The 21416-nt window shown below is 39.6% G+C and overlaps 1 protein-coding gene across 1 annotated transcript; it reads right to left on the bottom strand.

The window, feature by feature from the left end:
* Positions 1-5987: 5987 nt before the first annotated feature.
* Positions 5988-20488, bottom strand: LOC118409230 (germ cell-less protein-like 1). The gene is made up of 13 exons (XM_035810096.1): positions 20296-20488; positions 19294-19417; positions 18744-18840; positions 18501-18598; positions 18164-18210; positions 17948-18013; positions 17338-17403; positions 16834-16918; positions 15701-15791; positions 14847-14990; positions 14487-14556; positions 13711-13789; positions 5988-6044 (listed from the first exon to the last, which is right to left on the bottom strand). Exons 1-13 carry the CDS (start codon positions 20424-20426, stop codon positions 5988-5990), a joined length of 1155 nt encoding a protein of 384 aa, XP_035665989.1. The 5' UTR covers positions 20427-20488.
* Between the last annotated feature and the right edge of the window lie 928 nt (positions 20489-21416).

Below are 21416 nucleotides of genomic sequence, written 5' to 3'. Positions count from 1 at the left end.
TCATAATAAACCATTTTAACATGACATTCTGTTATGTTATAGACATTTCCTCGACAATCAATTTATTCCGATACACAACGCAGAAATTCTCTCTCACCCACAGAACAAAAAGTTCTTTCACCTCGGGGGCTTTCCCCGCCGATCAGGCTGGAGGAGTGAGCGATTTTTTTGGTCTGAGTGAGAGCGAAATTTGGTCGATGTGAGAGCGCTTTTGGAGTAGTGGAAGAATAACTTGCTTGAGTTTTCTTATCTTCTTAAAGGCAATGAACAGCGTCATTTTCTTCAGTTTCCAATAATAAACCTTTTCAAAAATGACATTCTGTTATATTATAGACATTTCCTCGACAATCATATCATTCCGACACACAACGCAGAAATTCTCTCTCACACACAGAACAAAAAGTTCTTTCACCTCGGGGGCTTTCCCCGCCGATCAGGCTGGAGGAGTGAGCGATTTTTTTGGTCTGAGTGAGAGCGAAATTTGGTCGATGTGAGAGCGCTTTCGGAGTAGTGGAAGACTAACTTCATTGAGTTTTCTTAACTTCAAAATGGCAATGAACAGTGTAATTTTCTTGTTTCCACTAATAAACCTTTTTAACAATGACATTCTGTTATATTTTAGACATTTCCTCGACAGTCATATTATTCCGACACACAACGCTGAAATTCTCTCTCACCCACAGAACAAAAGTTCTCTCACTCCGCGAGGCTTCCCCTACCAACCCGGCTGGAGGAGTGAGCGATTACTTTGGTCTGAGTGAGAGCGAATCTTTGTCGATGTGAGAGCGCTTTCGGAGTAGTGAAAGAATAACTTCCTGGAGGTTTATTTACTTCTAAAGGGGAATGAACAGTGTCATTTTCTTCAGTTTCCAATAATAAACCATTTTAACAATCACATTCTGTTATATTTATATACATTTCCTCGACAATCATATTATTCCGACACACAACGCAGAAATTCTCTCTCACCCACAGAACAAAAAGTTCTCTCACATCGGGGGCTTTCCCCGCCAACCCGGCTGGAGGAGTGAGCGATTTTTTTTGGTCTGAGTGAGAGCGAAATTTGGTCGATGTGAGAGCGCTTCCGGAATTGTGAAAGACTAACTTCCTTCAGTATTTCTTTACTTCAAACGCATATTAAAAACTGACATTTTAAATAGTTTGAAACGATATACATCATACACTAACAATCACTTAAACCAAAGACATTGTCTTGACGATCAATCTTTTTCCGACACTCAACGCTACAATTCTCTCTCACCTACAGAAGAAAAAGTTCTGTCACTTCGGGAGGCCTCCCCTGCCAACCCGGCCGTAGGAGTGAGCGATTTTTTGGGTCTGAGTGAGAGCGAAAATTTGTCGATGTGAGAGCGCTTTCGGAATAGTGAAAGAATAACTTCCTTCAGAATTTTTTCACTTCAAACGCAAAATAAATGCTGACATTTTGTTTAGTTTGTAACGATATACACTATACAATACCAATCACTTAATACCAAATATTAAAGATATTGTCTTGACAATCAATCTTTTTCCGACACACAACGCTAAAATTCTCTCTCACACACGGAACAAAAAGTTCTCTCACTTCGGGAGTCTTCCTTGCCAACCCGGCTATAGGAGTGAGCGCTTTTTGGGGTCTGAGTGAGAGCGAACTTTGGTCGATGTGAGAGCGCTTTTGGAGTAGTGAAAGAACAACTTCTTTTAGTATTTTTTACTTAAAACTCAAAATAAACACTGACATTTTGTCTAGTTTGTAACGATATACACTATACAATACCAATCACTTATACCAAATATTAAAGATATTGTCTTGACAATCAATCTTTATCCGACACACAACGCTGAAATTCTCTTTCACCCACAGAACAAAAAGTTCTCTCACTTCGGGAGGCTTCCCTGCCAACCCGGCTGTAGGAGTGAGCGATTTTTTGGGTCTGAGTGAGTGCGAACTTTTGTCGATGTGAGAGCGCTTTTGGAGTAGTGAAAGAACAACTTCTTTTAGTATTTTTTACTAAAAACGCAAAATAATCACTGTCATTTTTTTCAGTTTGTAACGATATACACTATACAATAACAATCACTTATACCAAATATTAAAGATATTGTCTTGACAATCAATCTTTTTCCGACACACAACGCAGAAATTCTCTCTCACCCACAGAACAAAAAGTTCTCTCACATCGGGGGCTTTCCCCGCCAACCCGGCTGGAGGAGTGAGCGATTTTTTTTGGTCTGAGTGAGAGCGAAATTTGGTCGATGTGAGAGCGCTTCCGGAATTGTGAAAGACTAACTTCCTTCAGTATTTCTTTACTTCAAACGCATATTAAAAACTGACATTTTAAATAGTTTGAAACGATATACATCATACACTAACAATCACTTAAACCAAAGACATTGTCTTGACGATCAATCTTTTTCCGACACTCAACGCTACAATTCTCTCTCACCTACAGAAGAAAAAGTTCTGTCACTTCGGGAGGCCTCCCCTGCCAACCCGGCCGTAGGAGTGAGCGATTTTTTGGGTCTGAGTGAGAGCGAAAATTTGTCGATGTGAGAGCGCTTTCGGAATAGTGAAAGAATAACTTCCTTCAGAATTTTTTCACTTCAAACGCAAAATAAATGCTGACATTTTGTTTAGTTTGTAACGATATACACTATACAATACCAATCACTTAATACCAAATATTAAAGATATTGTCTTGACAATCAATCTTTTTCCGACACACAACGCTAAAATTCTCTCTCACACACGGAACAAAAAGTTCTCTCACTTCGGGAGTCTTCCTTGCCAACCCGGCTATAGGAGTGAGCGCTTTTTGGGGTCTGAGTGAGTGCGAACTTTTGTCGATGTGAGAGCGCTTTTGGAGTAGTGAAAGAACAACTTCTTTTAGTATTTTTTACTTAAAACTCAAAATAAACACTGACATTTTGTCTAGTTTGTAACGATATACACTATACAATACCAATCACTTATACCAAATATTAAAGATATTGTCTTGACAATCAATCTTTATCCGACACACAACGCTGAAATTCTCTTTCACCCACAGAACAAAAAGTTCTCTCACTCCGGGAGGCTTCCCTGCCAACGCGGCTGTAGGAGTGAGCGATTTTTTGGGTCTGAGTGAGTGCGAACTTTTGTCGATGTGAGAGCGCTTTTGGAGTAGTGAAAGAACAACTTCTTTAAGTATTTTTTACTCAAAACGCAAAATAATCACTGGCATTTTTTTCAGTTTGTAACGATATACACCATACAATACCAATCACTTATACCAAATAGTAAAGATATTGTTTTGACAATCTTTTTCCGACACACAACCCTAAAATTCTCTCTCACACACAGAACAAAAAGTTCTCTCACTTTGGGAGGCTTCCTTGCCAACCCGGCTGTAGGAGTGATCGCTTTTTGGGGTCTGAGTGATTGCGAACTTTTGTCGATGTGAGAGCGCTGTCGGAATAGTGAAAGAATAATTTCCTTCAGTATTTTTCCATGCCAAATATTTTATATACCTGTTTAAACAGTCCTTGCTTGAACATGGTCGCTCTAGTGCAGTGGGAAAATTTGCGCATTGTAAACCAATGCACCCGGTTCGATTCCGGGGAGGCAATTAATCTTTGTTAACTTTCTTTTTTTCTTCTTCTTTTACATCCATTAAAATACTAATTTTTGCATCCATTGAAATTCCTATTAACAATACTTTTGTATAGAACATTAAAACTCACATTTACACCTGTTCTACTTCTGCATATTTCGATGTTGGGATATTTGAATGAGACGTGCGATACTTTGCTTATATGTCGTTCTAACTTTCCATAAAATGCCCATACAACATCTATATCACAGAATTACACAAGAACAAACTGATTTTCTCGAATATATCTGCATACTACCTTTTTTTCAAAATACTCATCAGCCAGCTTTTTTTCAGAAGCTTTCTTGTTTCACTTCAAGAGCAAAATAAACACTGATATTTTGTTTAGTTTATAACGATATACACTATACAATACAATCATTCATTCGAAAGATATGGTCTTGACAATCAATCTTTTTCCGACACACAACGCTAAAATTCTCTCTCACCCACAGAACAAAAAGTTCTCTCACTTCGTGAGGCTCTCCTACCAACCCGGCTTTAGAAGTGAGCGAATTTTTCGGTCTGAGTGAGAGCCAATTTTTGTCGTTGTGAGAGCGTTTAGGGGTAGTGAAAGAACAACTTCCTTCAGTATTTTTTCACTTAAAACACAAAATAAACGCTGACATTTTGTTCAATTTGCAACGATATACACTATACAATACCAATCACTTATACCAAATATTAAAGATATTGTCTTGACAATCAATCTTTATCCGACACACAACGCTGAAATTCTCTTTCACCCACAGAACAAAAAGTTCTCTCACTCCGGGAGGCTTCCCTGCCAACGCGGCTGTAGGAGTGAGCGATTTTTTGGGTCTGAGTGAGTGCGAACTTTTGTCGATGTGAGAGCGCTTTCGGAGTAGTGAAAGAACAACTTCTTTTAGTATTTTTTACTAAAAGCGCAAAATAAACACTGGCATTTTGTTCAGTCTGAAACGATATATACCATACAATAACAATCACTTAGTCCAAATATTAAAGATATTGTCTTGACAATCAGTCTTTTTCCGACACACAACGCTGAAATTCTCTCTCACACACAGAACAAAAAGTTCTCTCACTCCGGGAGGCTTTCCTGCCACCGGGGCTGTAGGAGTGAGCGATTTTTTGGGTCTGAGTGAGTGCGAACTTTTGTCGATGTGAGAGCGCTTTCGGAGTAGTGAAAGAATAACTTCCTTTTAGTATTTTTTACTAAAAACGCAAAATTTTGGAGTTTTAAATGAGCCCCATATTTCCGAACCATACAACAAAATAGGTTTCACGCATATGTCAAATAGTTTGCTTCTTACGGATATAGAAGCGTCGGCTTTGCCAAGGGATTGGTTGATTCCATATAGGGCTCTCAGGCCTTTGCTGTGCAGATATTTGTTATTTGCCTTGAACGTGCCAGCTGAATTTACAACAATTCCCAGATAGCAATAATTTGTAACAATTTCTACTACATGTCTTTTATATAGAAAAAGGCAGTCTTTTGGTAGGCAGCCACCTTTCGTAAATACAATGACTTTAGTTTTCTTTAGATAAACATTTAACTTCCATGATTCACAATAATTTTCTGATCTACTTAGAGAAGTTTGCAGACCCTGTTGAAATTCAGACAAAAGTACCATATATAGTGTATAGCGTAACAAATTAAACAAAAGGGCAGTGTTTATCTTGCGTTTGAAGTGAAATGATGCTGAAAGAAGTTGTTCTTTCACTACTCCAAAAGCGCTCTCACATCGACAAAAGTTCGCACTCACTCAGACCCCAAAAATCGCTCACTCCTACAGCCCCGTTGGCAGGGAAGCCTCCCGAAGTGAGAGAACTTTTTGTTCTGTGGGTGAGAGAGAATTCCAGCGTTGTGTGTCAGAAAAAGATTAATTGTCAAGACAATATCTTTAATATTTGGTGATTGTCATTGTATAGTGTATATCGTTGCAAACTGAACAAAATGTCAGCGTTAATTTTGTGTTCTAAGTGAAAAAATACTGAAGGAAGTTGTTCTTTCACTACTCCGAAAGCGCTCTCACATCGACAAAAGTTCGCGCTCACTCAGACCCCAAAAATCGCTCACTCCTACAGCCGGGTTTGCAGGGAAGCCTCCCGAAGTGAAAGAACTTTTTGTTCTGTGGGTGAGAGAGAATTTCAGCGTTGTGTGTCGGAAAAAGATTAATTGTCAAGACAATATCTTTAATATTTGGTATAAGTGATTGGTATTGTATAGTGTATATCGTTACAAACTAAACAAAATGTCTGCGTTTATTTTGGGTTTTAAGTAAAAAAATACTAAAAGAAGTTGTTCTTTCACTACTCCGAAAGCGCTCTCACATCGACAAAGTTTCGCTCTCACACAGACCAAAAAATCGCTCACTCCTCCATCAGGGTTTGCAGGGAAAGCCTCCCGAAGTGAGAAAACTTTTTGTCCTGTGTGTGAGAGAGAATTTTAGCGTTGAGTGTCGGAAAAAGATTGATCGTCAAGACAATGTCTTTGGTTTAAGTGATTGTTAGTGTATGATGTATATCGTTTCAAACCATACAAAATGTCAGTGTTTAACATGCGTTTGAAGTAAAGAAATGATGAAGGAAGTTGTTCTTTCACTATTCCGAAAGCGCTCTCACATCGACAAAATTTCGCTCTCACTCAGACCAAAAAAATCGCTCACTCCTCCAGCCGCGTTGGCAGGGAAGCCTCCCGGAGTGAGAGAACTTTTTGTTCTGTGGGTGAGAGAGAATTTCTGCGTTGTGTGTCGGAATAAAGTGATTGTCGAGGAAATGTCTATAACATAACAGAATGTCATTGTTAAAATGGTTTATTATTGGAAACTGAAGAAAATGACACTGTTCATTCCCCTTTAGAAGTTAAGAAAACTTAAGGAAGTTATTCTTCCACTACTCCGAAAGCGCTCTCACATCGAACAATCTTCTCTCTCACCCAGACCAAACATTCGCTCACTCCTCCATCCCGGTTTGCAGGGGAGGCCTCCCGAAGTGAGAGAACTTTTTGTGATGTGGGTGACAGAGAATTTTAGTATTGTGTGTCAGAATAATATTGATTGTCAAGACAATATCTTTGGTATAAGCGATCATTATTGTATGATGTATATCGTTGCAAACAAAATAAAATTTCAGTGATCATTGTGCATTTTAATTAAATAAACCTCAATGAAGTTATTTCTTCCACTACTCCGAAAGCGCTCTCACGTCGACCAAATTTCGCTCTCATTCAGACCAAATAAATCGCTCACTCCTCCAGCCTGATCGGCGGGGAAAGCCCCGAGGTGAGAGAACTTTTTGTTCCGTGGCTGAGAGAGAATTTCAGCGTTGTGTGTCGGAATGATATGATTGTCGAGGAAATATCTATAATATAACAGAATGTCATTTTTGAAAAGGTTTATTATTGGAAACTGAAGAAAATGACACTGTTTATTGCCTTTAAGAAGATAAGAAAACTCAAGCAAGTTATTCTTCCACTACTCCGAAAGCGCTCTCACATCGACAAAGTTTCGCTCTCACTCATACCAAAGTAATCGCTCACTCCTCCAGCCGGGTTGGTAGGGGAAGCCTCGCGGAGTGAGAGAACTTTTTGTTCTGTGGGTGAGAGAGAATTTCAGCGTTGTGTGTCGGAATAATATGACTGTCGAGGAAATGTCTAAAATTTAACAGAATGTCATTGTTAAAAAGGTTCATTAGTGGAAACAAGAAAATTACACTGTTCATTGCCATTTGGAAGTTAAGAAAATTCAAGCAAGTTATGCTTCCACTACTCCGAAAGCGCTCTCACATCGACCAAATTTCGCTCTCACTCAGACCAAAAAAATCGCTCACTCCTGCAGCCTGATCGGCGGGGAAAGCCCCCGAGGTGAGAGAACTTTTTGTTCCGTGGGTGAGAGAGAATTTCTGCGTTGTGTGTCGGAATGATATGATTGTCGAGGAAATGTCTATAATATAACAGAATGTCATTTTTGAAAAGGTTTATTTTTGGAAACTGAAAAAAATGACGCTGTTCATTGCCTTTAAGAAGATAAGAAAACTCAAGCAAGTTATTCTTCCACTACTCCAAAAGCGCTCTCACATCGACCAAATTTCGCTCTCACTCAGACCAAAAAAATCGCTCACTCCTCCAGCCTGATCGGCGGGGAAAGCCCCCGAGGTGAAAGAACGTTTTGTTCTGTGGGTGAGAGAGAATTTCTGCGTTGTGTTTTGGAATAAAGTGATTGTCGAGGAAATGTCTATAACATAACAGAATGTCATTGTTAAAATGGTTTATTATTGGAAACTGAAGAAAATAACACTGTTCATTGCCATTTGGAAGTTCAGAAAACTCAAGCAAGTTATTCTTCCACTACTCCGAAAGCGCTCTCACATCGACCAAATTTCGCTCTCACTCAGACGAAAAAATCGCTCACTCCTTCAGCCGCGTTGTCAGGGAAAGCCTCGCGAAGTGAGAGAACTTTTTGTTCCGTGGGTGAAAAAGAAGTTTAGCGTTGTGTGTCGGATAAAGATTGATTGTCAAGACAATATATTTAATATTTGGTGTAAGTGATTGGTATTGTATAGTGTATATCGTTGCAAATTGAACGAAATGTCAGCGTTTATTTTGTGTTTTAAGTGAAAAATACTGAAGGAAGTTATTCTTTCACTACCCCTAAAACGCTCTCACAACGACAAACATTGGCTCTCACTCAGACCGAAAAATTCGCTCACTTCTAAAGCCGGGTTGGTAGGAGAGCCTCACGAAGTGAGAGAACTTTTTGTTCTGTGGGTGAGAGAGAATTTTAGCGTTGTGTGTCGGAAAAAGATTGATTGTCAAGACCATATCTTTCGAATGAATGATTGTATTGTATAGTGTATATCGTTATAAACTAAACAAAATATCAGTGTTTATTTTGCTCTTGAAGTGAAACAAGAAAGCTTCTGAAAAAAAGCTGGCTGATGCGTATTTTGAAAAAAAGGCAGTATGCAGTTATATTCGAGAAAATCAGTTTGTTCTTGTGTAATTCTGTGATATAGATGTTGTATGGGCATTTTATGGAAAGTTAGAACGACATATAAGCAGAGTATCGCACGTCTCATTCAAATATCCCAACATCGAAAAAATGCAGAAGTAGAACAGGTGCAAATGTGAGTTTTAAAGTGCTATACAAAAGTATTGTTAATAGGTATTTCAATGGATCCAAAAATTAGTATTTTAATGGATGTAAAAGAACAAGAAAAAAGAAAGTTAACAAAAATTAATTGCCTCCCCGGAATCGAACCGGGTGCATTGGTTTACAATGCGCAAATTTTCCCACTGCGCTAGAGCGACCATGTTCAGAAGGACTGTTTAAACAGGTATATAAAATATTTGGCATGGACAAATACTGAAGGAAATTATTCTTTCACTATTCCGAAAGCGCTCTCACATCGACAAAAGTTCGCACTCACTCAGACCCCAAAAAGCGCTCACTCCTACAGCCGGGTTGGCAAGGAAGCCTCCTAAAGTGAGAGAACTTTTTGTTCTGTGTGTGAGAGAGAATTTTAGCGTTGTGTGTCGGAAAAAGATTGTCAAAACAATATCTTTAATATTTGGTATAAGAGATTGGTATTGTATAGTGTATATCTTTACAAACTAAACAAAAGGTCTGCGTTTATTTTGCGTTTTAAGTAAAAATACTAAAAGAAGTTGTTCTTTCACTACCCCAAAAGCGCTCTCACATCGACAAAAGTTCGCACTCACTCAGACCCAAAAAATCGCTCACTCCTACAGCCGCGATGACAAGGAAGCCTCCCGAAGTGAGAGAACTTTTTGTTCTGTGTGTGAGAGAGAATTTTAGCGCTGTGTGTCGGAAAAAGATTGATTGTCAAGACAATATCTTTAATATTTGGTATAAGTGATTGTTATTGTATGGTGTATATCGTTACAAACTGAAAAAAATGCCAGTGATTATGTTGCGTTTTGAGTAAAAAATACTTAAAGAAGTTGTTCTTTCACTACTCCAAAAGCGCTCTCACATCGACAAAACCTTCGCACTCACTCATACCTAAAAAATCGCTCACTCCTACAGCCGCGTTGGCTCAGTAACGTACTACACTCGGACTGATTAGACGACCGATGGGTGAGAGAGAATTCCAGCGTTGTGTGTCGGAGAAAGATTGATTGTCAAGACAATATCTTTAATATTTGGTATAAGTGATTGTTATTGTATAGTGTATATCGTTACAAACTAAAAAAATGCCAGTGATTATTTTGCGTTTTGAGTAAAAAATACTAAAAGAAGTTGTTCTTTCACTACTCCAAAAGCGCTCTCACATCGACAAAAGTTCGCACTCACTCAGACCAAAAAAAGCGCTCACTCCTACAGCCGCGTTGGAAGGGAAGCCTCCCGAAGTGAGAGAACTTTTTGTTCTGTGTGTGAGAGAGAATTTTAGCGTTGTGTGTCGAAAAAGATTGATTGTCAAAACAATATCTGTAATATTTGGTATAAGTGATTGTTATTGTATAGTGTATATCGTTACAAACTGAAAAAAATGACAGTGATTATTTTGCGTTTTTAGTAAAAAATACTAAAAGAAGTTGTTCTTTCACTACTCCAAAAGCGCTCTCACATCGACAAAAGTTCGCACTCACTCAGACCAAAAAAAGCGCTCACTCCTACAGCCGCGTTGGCAAGGAAGCCTCCCGAAGTGAGAGAACTTTTTGTTCTGTGTGTGAGAGAGAATTTTGGCGTTGTGTGTCGGAAAAAGATTGATTGTCAAAACAATATCTTTAATATTTGGTATAAGTGATTTTTATTGTATAGTGTATATCGTTACAAACTGAAAAAAATGCCAGTGATTATTTTGCGTTTTTAGTAAAAAATACTAAAAGAAGTTGTTCTTTCACTACTCCAAAAGCGCTCTCACATCGACAAAAGTTCGCACTCACACAGACCCCAAAAAGCGCTCACTCCTACAGCCGGGTTGGTATGGAAGCCTCCCGAAGTGAGAGAACTTTTTGTTCTGTGTGTGAGAGAGAATTTTAGCATTGTGTGTCGAAAAAGATTGATTGTCAAAACAATATCTTTAATATTTGGTATAAGTGATTGTTATTGTATAGTGTATATCGTTACAAACAAGACAAAATGTCAGTGTTTATTTTGAGTTTTAAGTAAAAAAATACTAAAAGAAGTTGTTTTTTCACTACCCCGAAAGCGCTCTCACATCGACAAAAGTTCGCACTCACTCAGACCCCAAAAAGCGCTCACTCCTACAGCCCCGTTGGCAGGGAAGCCTCCCGAAGTGAGAGAACTTTTTGTTCTGTGGGTGAGAGAGAATTTTAGCGTTGTGTGTCGGAAAAAGATTGATTGTCAAGACAATATCTTTAATATTTGGTATAAGTGATTGTTATTGTATAGTGTATATCGTTACAAACTGAAAAAAATGACAGTGATTATTTTGCGTTTTTAGTAAAAAATACTAAAAGAAGTTGTTCTTTTACTACTCCAAAAGCGCTCTCACATCGACAAAAGTTCGCACTCACTCAGACCCCAAAAAGCGCTCACTCCTACAGCCGGCTTGGCAAGGATGCCTCCCGAAGTGAGAGAACTTTTTGTTCTGTGTGTGAGAGAGAATTTTAGCGTTGTGTGTCGGAGAAAGATTGATTGTCAAAACAATGTCTTTAACAATGTCGAACTTCGTAGAGCAATTACAAAGATAAGAATCTGTAGTCACAAACTAAATATAGAAGCCGGAAGATATTCTAAAATTCCCCGTGACCAGAGGTTTTGTCCATTCTGCCCAAATGAGATCGAAGACGAACGTCACTTCGTTATGGAATGTTCTCGATATGATGATAAACGCACAGAGCTGTTCACATTACTTTCCACTTCCTCTAAAGACTTTGCTACTCTCTGTTCGATAGATAAATTCAAGTACATTCTGGGAAGCGATAATCCACATTGTGTACAAGTAGGCAAATATATCCACGATTGTTTATACCGTAGAACCAATAGTGTAAATGACATGCTAAACCCTTTATGTTGATGTATCCATACCTATAGATATCCATATATATGTGTTTAGTTGTACTGTAAGTAGTTGTTATACATGTAGACCTTACGAAAGTCGCTGTACTTTTGTCGTGTCAATAAAGATTATTATTGTCTTTAATATTTGGTATAAGTGATTGTTATTGTATAGTGTATATCGTTACAAACTGAAAAAAATGTCTGTTTATTTTGAGTTTTAAGTAAAAAAATACTAAAAGAAGTTGTTCTTTCACTACTCCAAAAGCGCTCTCACATCGACAAAAGTTCGCACTCACTCAGACCCCCAAAATCGCTCACTCCTACAGCCGCGTTGGAAGGGAAGCCTCCCGAAGTGAGAGAACTTTTTGTTCTGTGTGTGAGAGAGAATTTCTGCGTTGTGTGTCGGAAAAAGATTGATTGTCAAGACAATATTTTTAGTATTTGGTATAAGTGATTGTTATTGTATAGTGTATATCGTTACAAACTAGACAAAATGTCAGTGTTTATTTTTAGTTTTAAGTAAAAAATACTAAAAGAAGTTGTTCTTTCACTACTCCAAAAGCGGTCTCACATCGACAAAAGTTCGCACTCACTCAGACGAAAAAATCGCTCACTCCTACAGCCGGGTTGGCAGGGAAAGCCTCCCGAAGTGAGAGAACTTTTTGTGCTGTGTGTGAGAGAGAATTCTAGTGTTTGTGTGTCGGAATAAAAATGTCTGCTGTATCAAAGAATTGTTTGTCTTTGGAAAGAATAATTCGATATGTGTTTGAGAGTTGATTTCTGCGTGTGTTTGAGACAAAAAATTGCACATTTGTTGACGCGCCATATTCTCGTGGTGTCTGCACTATGTGAAGAATGCAATCAACCCCCAAAACTTTAAAGTCGCCGTACTTATACATCCGAACAAGGATCTTTTAAACAGTTCTCTTCAGGGACGGATTTTTTTCCACCTTAAGCTTTCTTACCATGGGGGTCTGACTTGCAGAAACTTCTTGCTGTGTATGTGAAAAAAAATCAGCCTCAGTTTTGGATAATATTTGTTTTGACAGATATTATGTATGATTGCACGAACGATCGGAAAGAGAATCTAAGAAAGATATCGAGCGTGCAAGTTTGAGTCGGTGAAGGACAACTTATATGACATGTGTGCGTGCATTCTATGAATCCAGAGACATTCCAGCTACGGTATATTTCAAATACATGTCTCTATGGGAAAAGGGCAAATCATATAAACTATATAACAGGTCAAAAGTCAAAGTCATGCTGGCCATTGTATCATTAATGCTGAAATAGAAATGGATTTGAATAAAGGTCACGGTATTCACTTAAAGAATATAATAGCCTCTATATTGAAGAATAAAGTACATGTTGAACCGAGAAACCGTCTGTATATGCTTGCATTTATAACATTTGTGAAGAATGATATAGGACAACACATGGTAAAAAAATCACCTTTTGAAAATCTGTGACTGTGTGCGAAGTTTTTCAACTTTGGAGTGGGAGAGAAAAATCTGTCGATGTGTGCGACCTTTTCTAACGGTTGTGTGAGAGAGAAAAATCTGTCAATGTGTGCGACCTTTTTCCACTGTTGTGTGAGAGAGAAAAATCTGTCTGTGTGTGAGACCTTTTTCAACCCTTCTGTGTGAGAGAAAATTCGTTCTATGTATACGTTTAATTTTGCAACACTTGGCCCCCAATAGGCCTCCTTGCAGCTTTCTATGATACTGCAGCAGAGCTTCCAGTTTTGATATCGGGAGTTCCGGACATGCTATGATTGTGCACTTAGAACTGCAGGGGCTGATTTTGCTTTATATTTTCTATTGAAAAACAACCAGAAAGTAACGGGACCAAAATGAACGGACTCGAATTATGTAGCAGATCTCACTATTATGTATCTTGTACCATGTATGTAAAAATTTGTGTATATAGACTTATAAGACTCATTAGGACCTGGGATGATGTATACTTAAACTGTATCTCTGTTATATATACTTTGTCTGACCCTTGCCTCTTCCCCCATGACCTTAATAAAAAGCAGCCTGCAGGCCAATTTGAGCCTTCATGAATAAACATACAAAGTTTTAAAAAAAAGCACAAGTACTCACCTCCCCATCTTTTGGTAGCTTCCTCCCACATCTCATGCAGTGCCTGTTGAAGTCCACTTCCGAGATGTCGTTAAGAGCACTGCGAAAACACAACACTCAAAATCATGCACTCTATGAGAGGTGATCAATAAGTTCTTGGCCTCACCCAGAAATAATAAGCACAACTCAGATTTCAAAGCATAGATGTCAAGTAAAAAGTCTTTTATGAATACGTACCAAAATTGAAATCATTGTGATCATTACTTTGCAGGCGACACCCAGTAACGGTAGGTAAGGGAGAAGGAAAAAGCATTGACAATAGAGCTGTAACCTGAGGCGTGCGGGTCAACTTGCTCTGCTTCATTTTACTTGAAATACGAAGGGAATCCTTATCAAACATTTTGTATCTGTATCTATATCTGTGTAACCATCCTTCAGCTTAACACACCAGCTTTGCAGGCACGCGGCGCGGCAGCAGCTGGTTATATTACACTGAACGACCCTTCACACCTAACTTTTGTACATCTATCTGTAAAAAAAAAAAAAATTCACGGATCTTAGTGGCAGGTGTGCAGATGTTGACACACTGGCAGCACCAAATCCGTAGGTGTTTTTGGCACCTTTAGACAGATTAGCTGTGAGGCTCGGTGGGCGTCACTACACCGTCTATCTGTAAGCGTTCTTTAAAACTATCCAGAGAAGATGCCTCTATTTTGACAATGTCTTCAAGAAGTCAGAGAAGAGAGATTGTGCCCTGACCTCTTCAAGAAGTCAGAGAAGAGAGATTGTGCCCTGACCTCTGGTTGGTGTCCTGCTCAGTAGACAGCATGGCCAGCCACTGCTGCTGGAACACTGGCAACATCCAGCCTGGAGGGGAGGGGGGTGTTATAGTTATACATCTCAATAACATTATAAGCATCTCCTTATAAATTAGTGTCAGTGATGCTGACAAAAGATGATGGATGTCATCTGAAATGTCTGACCATTTCCAAAATATTTTTGGCAAGTGTTGTTGGTGGTTTTAGGCTTGTGGTTTAAACAAGTGGGTATGCTGTCACAATTTTTGCGCTGTTTAGTGACGAGATTACTGCAATAATTGCATAAAACCACTGCGAACATTTCCTATCTTGCAGCATCTATAACGGTAAGTTCCTGACCTCGGGGAATGATCTTGTCTCTGCTGATGACCTTAGTTGACATCAGGTCGTTGATGATGTGTTTAAGCCGGACGTTTTGGAACACGCTGACAAACCGCCCGCCCTCGGACGACTCCAGGAAGAAGCTGGTAAAGTCTCCAGTGTCTACAGGCAGCAAACAGTGATGTTTTCTTTTTTCTTAGTATCTCAACATTCATTCAATGCCTTACACAGTGGTTCAAAAGATAAATTAGTACACAAAATTAAAGAAACTGTGTTATAGCAATGATTTTTTTAACAGAAAGTTGAATGATGATGAATATAGTGTGATACCAAAGCTTTTGGAAAATTTGATCAAAAGTAGTCTGTGTAACACAAACTCTGCTGTCCAGGGCTGTAACTGGCCCCTCCCCGCGGATGTTTGGGGGGCCGGCGGATGTTTGGCGGGCTGCTATAAGCGAGATTTAATCAGGCTAGATCAAAGGCAGTTAGCAAACGAATGTGATAATTTGCCATCAAGCCTCCACATCTATGTGTAACTGTAAGCATGTTCAACCCTTGCTTGATGAGCAATAAATGGACATTGAAACAGTGAGTGAAATGATGTTTCCTTTTTTGTTAGTTCAACATTCATTTGATGTCTTATACAGAGGCAATGCACTCCAGCAAAACTGCAGAAATCATATCTACAAAACTAAAGAAACTGTGCAAAACAAATAATTGATTGACAGAAAGTTAAACGATAATGACGCAGTGTGCTGCCAAAAACTGAGTAAAGGTAACTATTGCTGATAGACTTGCTGCCAGAAACATAGTACTAGTATGGCAGCCATAGGAAGCTGATCAGTCTATATCAGATATTTCAGACAATGTACCTGTGCTTCTGCCGATGAAATACTGGTCTGTTTCTGACATGAGCTGTTTGATGGGCTGGTTCCAGTCTGGGTGAAGCTTCAGGAATGACCACTGTGGAAGTGAGAGACACTCGGCATTCAGTACTGAAAACTTTTTATTTCTTTCTATTTTTTGCTTTGTAGAAAGATGAGGACAATATGGCACTGCAACTTAATCTCAAACCCAGGTTGCACATGTGCGCAACCTGACATTTTGCAGTTGGAATTTTGCACCGCTTAGGTGCATATTTTTTTGGGTTTCATTTCTTTATAACATAAAACATAAGTTGTTACATGTACTGGAAGAAATTTTAAAGGATAATGGATAAGTATCTCTTTTTGGAGAAAGTAATAACTTGGAAGTGGGGCAACGCTGAAGTGTTGATGGCGCAACCTGGCTTTTGACTCAGAATGTGGCCTGGGTAACCTGGCTGGAAAAAGGATTTGGAGCACTGCAGGTGTAGATCAACACCTTACCTTTTTAAGCATGGTGTAGACATCCATCTCTACCTGCATGTGTAGTGTAAGACCTTACCTTCTTGAGCATGGTGTAGACATCCATCTCTACCTGCATGTGTAGTGTAACACCTTACCTTTTTGAGCATGGTGTAGACATCCATCTCCACCTGCATGTGTAGTGTAAGACCTTACCTTCTTGAGCATGGTGTAGACATCCATCTCTACCTGCATGTGTAGTGTAAGACCTTACCTTCTTGAGCATGGTGTAGACATCCATCTCTACCTGCATGTGTAGTGTAAGACCTTACCTTCTTGAGCATGGTGTAGACATCCATCTCCACCTGCATGTGTAGTGTAAGACCTTACCTTCTTGAGCATGGTGTAGACATCCATCTCTACCTGCATGTGTAGTGTAAGACCTTACCTTCTTGAGCATGGTGTAGACATCCATCTCTACCTGCATGTGTAGTGTAAGACCTTACCTTCTTGAGCATGGTGTAGACATCCATCTCTACCTGCATGTGTAGTGTAAGACCTTACCTTTTTGAGCATGGTGTAGACATCAATCTCTACCTGCATGTGTAGTGTAAGACCTTACCTTCTTGAGCATGGTGTAGACATCCATCTCTACCTGCATGTGTAGTGTAAGACCTTACCTTCTTGAGCATGGTGTAGACATCCATCTCCACTTGCATGACGAACAGACTGTGGGAGCGCACCAGCTTCTCCATCAAGTCAACACTAGGGAGGATAGGATGTACATCATCATGGAGAAACACATCTGCTTAAGATACATTTGATTTTTTTATATGATTCTATTTACTAGTATTTGCAACCAGCAATGACATGCTTGAATAGCGAAAAGAAGCTATCAATGTTATGGCTTGTTCAAGATCTTCTGCTAAAGCTAATTCTGTACAAATTTGACAGAAGTACAAATTTAACAACAGTTTCTTGTATAAAGTTTTCTACAAGTACGTGCATCCCTTCACTTTCCCTTCTTCCTGCAAGGGCACTGTGGAAGCACAGTGTGAAGACTTACTAAGCCAATTGCTGCCCTGTGTCAGGGAACACAGCAGCAGTATGATCAAATACTGGATATTACTACTTCTAATACTAGTAATAGTACTTTTACTACTACTAGTACTAGTAAGTTTTACCTGAGCTCCTTGAGAAGCGGAATGCTCTGCTGGGCCATCAGGTTCTTCTCTAACCAGTCCAGGCATCTGGAAGTACAAATTATACAACAGGGGGTGAATTAAAACTTTGTAACAAACTATAAGGTGTACTTGTTGCAGCATTGTTGCAATGTTTCACAGCGTTTTGTAGTGCAAAAATTGTAAGAATCAGCGCAATTCAGAGGTGCATTTGTCAGCGACTGTGTACAAACATGTATCTGCTATGTTGATTTTCTTTGAATAAAGAAGAAATCATTCTTTTGAATGTTAGAAAAAGGTATTTTGAGGCCTGTGTATATAATAACACAACATTTTCATCTCCTCAACTGCCATCAAGCCCCCACATCTATGCGCAACCCTCGCCTGACAAGAACAGATGATAAGCTGATGGTGAGTATGTGTGTGTGTATGTCTGTGTGTATGCGTGTGTATGTGTGTGTGTATGCGTGTGTGTATGTGTGTGTGTGTGTGTGAGTGTGTGAGTGTGTGTGTGCTTGTTAGTGTGTGCGTGTATGTGAGTGTGCATGTGTGTGTGAGTGTGTGTATGTGCGTGTGTGTGAGTGTGTGTGTGTGTGAGTACATGTTTACTGACCTGTTTGCCACCTCCTCCTGACCATACATCATGGCAGCCTGGTGGTATGAACACACCGTCTTGGAGCTGTTGGACAGAACAACAGGAATATCATTAACCATCATTCATTTTAACCAGGCATTCGTCCAGGCATCATTTGAACACGCTTTTCTTAAAATAGCAAGAAATTGGACGCACAAATGTAGTTTGAAACAGAAACATCCTGTTACAATGTACCTGATAGTCTCCTTCATAATGTCTGCACACTGTTGGATCAGTCCATCCTGTAGGGAGTACACATATATGTTCAACATCATATTTGTCCATACATAAGTATCTATATTTGGATTGATGATTTACCATGATGGTGGGCATAAATTTTAGCCAGTAACTTTTCCAACCCCCAATGACATATTAATAATATATGTATTTGTGTGATTCTAAAGAAGACCATTGCCTTTGTGCTAAGGACAGACAGGTTCACATAGCTAGCTTTTTTTACTTCTTGAGAGACAATTCTTTACATTAACACTGTTCTAGTTGCAGTGAGAACATCATAGTAAATGTTTCCTACCAGCTGTAACAGCGAGGCGGCTGCCAGTACTGACACAACTCGGGAGGGTTTGATCAGGACGTCATCTCTGTACAGGGAACCAAACGCTATCTGTAGGGCTGGAAAATAGCATGGCAAACATAGAATCAAACACTCAGGTTTTTGGTGGTCTAACTCTAAAAGTTTGCTGCAAAGAAGATTTACAATATATCAGGTCTCTCTCTCTCAATCTGGTCAATGCAAAACAAAATGCTGATGGGCTACCTTCCTCGTCGATGTTGTCATCAGGAATGTTGAGGGTGACTTCAGACAAGTTGGACTCCTTCCAGGAACCACTGAACATACTGGAGAAGAACCCGGACTGGAGGGGAACATGGTAGAAACATACCTTTAATTAGTACTGAATAGGACTTATCCCGTTATTGTTTTGACAGTTGTAGAGATATTTAATTTATTTTTGAATATTGTTTCCGGGATTCTAACATATAAAGAACTTGTGGAAAAAATTCCTGTTCCCTGGCCTACCCTAGAAAAACCTGCCGACCCTAGACTTTTTTTTTGGGGGGGGGGGGGGGGGTCCTATCTAGTGAAGGATAAATATATCCAAGGATTTGTAACCAGAATGCACAAAATTGAAGTTTAACATTGAAAATATAAGTGTCCTCATGTATTGTATCACTAGAGTTTTGGCCAAAGTCTAAAAAAAATTTACAAAAAAAAAAAAGATAATCCCTACCTGTTGATCATGACCCTAATTTTTTCAGGACTGAAACAGGAAACAGAACATTTTTTTCCTAGGCCTGACTATGCACACCTGACACAGGTAGATCTTGTGGAGAGGCCACTCCCTGCCCAGAGCGATGATCCTGATGTCACTGTTCTCTCCATGGAGGAACAACGTCTCATAGATGTACTCTGCCGTGTTCTTCATCTTCTTCCTGGGAGGGGAGAGATGGATCATGTGCAATTATGTAGCATTCTTACATTGTTTTCATCATCATCATCATGTACATTGTTTTGACATTGTAGTACTAGTAGTTGTATGATTTTGGTTTTTGATACAAATTAAGTGCTCTTCATCTTCTTCCTGGGAGGGAAATCTCAGATTACAACTTGGCCTCTGACTAGTGTACATGTTGAAATATTTCTGCCAAATTCTGGTGATTTCATTTTTGCAGTTTTGCAGAATTCCCTGTTAAATTAACTTAAAAAAACAAACTTATAAGACGTTCATCTTCAGCCTCAAGGAACTTGGAAGTGACATCATTTTTCTTGCATGGGCCTTCTTATGTCGATGAAAGCTAGCCTTCTTCTACCCTGATCTCTATCTGTTTTGTCAACAGCTGCGGAGCCACCCCACGAACACAAACACACCGGTGGCCATCAGTCAACTGCTGGTGGGTCATAAATAAATGTACGCCTGCCGTAACAAGCAGACAAACAGTGGAGATGATTGTAACGAACCCACGACGTAGTGTGGACAAGATATAACAGAAAGTTAGCCTTTCTCTCCTAGACATCTCCAAGTACCTATCTTCAAGTACCAAGTAGTCTGTGTGATAAAAAAAACATAATTTCTCTCAGGACTCCATGTCCGGAACTTGCAGGGCGAGAGAAAAAAAATTCCATTTCCTGATTCGAGTAGTGCGAAACAAATACATTGATCTGGTTTGGGGCTGGTTCAACAAACACCTACAACTGACCATGGCAGACCAACCCAACTCATACATATGAAGAACACACAAAGCACACAACTCCGCGATGTGCTCGAGAGAAGAAAATGAAAACGTTACGCAAACGCGCAGCGTAGACCGACCGTTTCGGGGTCTCCAGTTTCAGCTCTTCCAGGTCTTCTGATTCCAGCTCGTCTTCCTTGTCATCTCTTTTCCTCTTTCCTGGACCCGTTTCCTCCCTCGCCGCACTCCCGTACCCCATGTAATTTCCCATTGTACCTTATTTTTTGTCACTTCTTCACGGGAATAACGAACAACTTCGACAACTTTTGTTTAGATCGTGTATATGGGAGCGACCCTCACGAGAAGACATGATTCTATATGGGGGTTTCGAGACACACGGTCATTGAACGTGGCCAATCTGTTTCCGGGTCACATTTGCAACGTGTTTTCTAGAGCAGTTCAGGGCAGTGGTAGAAGGGAATTTAGCAACATAAAGTGTACTTTTTTTGCCACAAAAAGCAGTAAAAGATGAAAGATTAATGTTATTACCCAGGGGTCGCCAGGCTGTTTCTTCGGTGACTCAATGCAGTCTGCCCGCCAATCTATTAAATAGCCTGAGTGAGTTTTGCCGGCTCTTTCGGGCTTTTACTCCTCGGAGCGCTTAGAATTTTTGATCGGCAGGCAGACTCTCTGATGGGCCGCCGAACAAACTAACTGGCCGTCCGGCAATAAAAATCATTCTACAGACACAGGCCTTGAACCAGGCTACTGATTGAAGAAAGTGAGTGTGTATTACTGTTTGTGTACGATTCTGGAGACTTTTTTTCTGTGGACTGAATTTACTATCTTTTATTGAGCCAAATACACAGTGCGTGTTGGTGTATGATTGTTTGTATCCTTTTTACGGATAGTGTGGGAATCGAGTACATGTATTGTGTGCTATCATACTCGGGAATCTATTCTCTCTCTATGACGCCTTGACTGTAACAATATTGTAACTTACATTACGTGATGTGGTATCCCCAAATCAGATAGGCAAAGCCGGTTTATACAGAGACATGTGCAAAGTTATATCTAAAAAATTACCCAAATTGTTATGTCGTAAAGCGTTATGTCTGTAACATCTTTTGAAAGCTGTTCCGTCAAACTGCGAAGAGAAATACGTGACCCAGAAGTGAAATTCTGGGCCTCTATTGCGATATATACATGTATAAGATGACGCGAAAACCCCATAGAGAGCCGAAGTAGTACGGGCTGAGTG

The sequence above is a fragment of the Branchiostoma floridae genome, chromosome 2, assembly GCF_000003815.2.
Source record: "Branchiostoma floridae strain S238N-H82 chromosome 2, Bfl_VNyyK, whole genome shotgun sequence".
Lineage (NCBI taxonomy): Eukaryota > Metazoa > Chordata > Leptocardii > Amphioxiformes > Branchiostomatidae > Branchiostoma > Branchiostoma floridae.
The sequence above is the reverse complement of the archived record's forward strand: the minus strand, read 5'-3'. Positions and strand labels throughout refer to the sequence as shown.

Bases quoted from the DNA above. Each gene is read 5' to 3' on its own strand.
- LOC118409230 (XM_035810096.1), bottom strand. From the start codon at position 20,426: ATGGGAAATTACATGGGGTACGGGAGTGCGGCGAGGGAGGAAACGGGT. The intron at 18,211-18,500 runs GTAGGAAACATT...TACTCCCTACAG, and splicing joins CCGCCTCGCTGTTACAGCTG to GATGGACTGATCCAACAGTG. The intron at 15,792-16,833 runs GTAAGGTCTTAC...TCACTTCCACAG, and splicing joins TCTACACCATGCTCAAGAAG to TGGTCATTCCTGAAGCTTCA.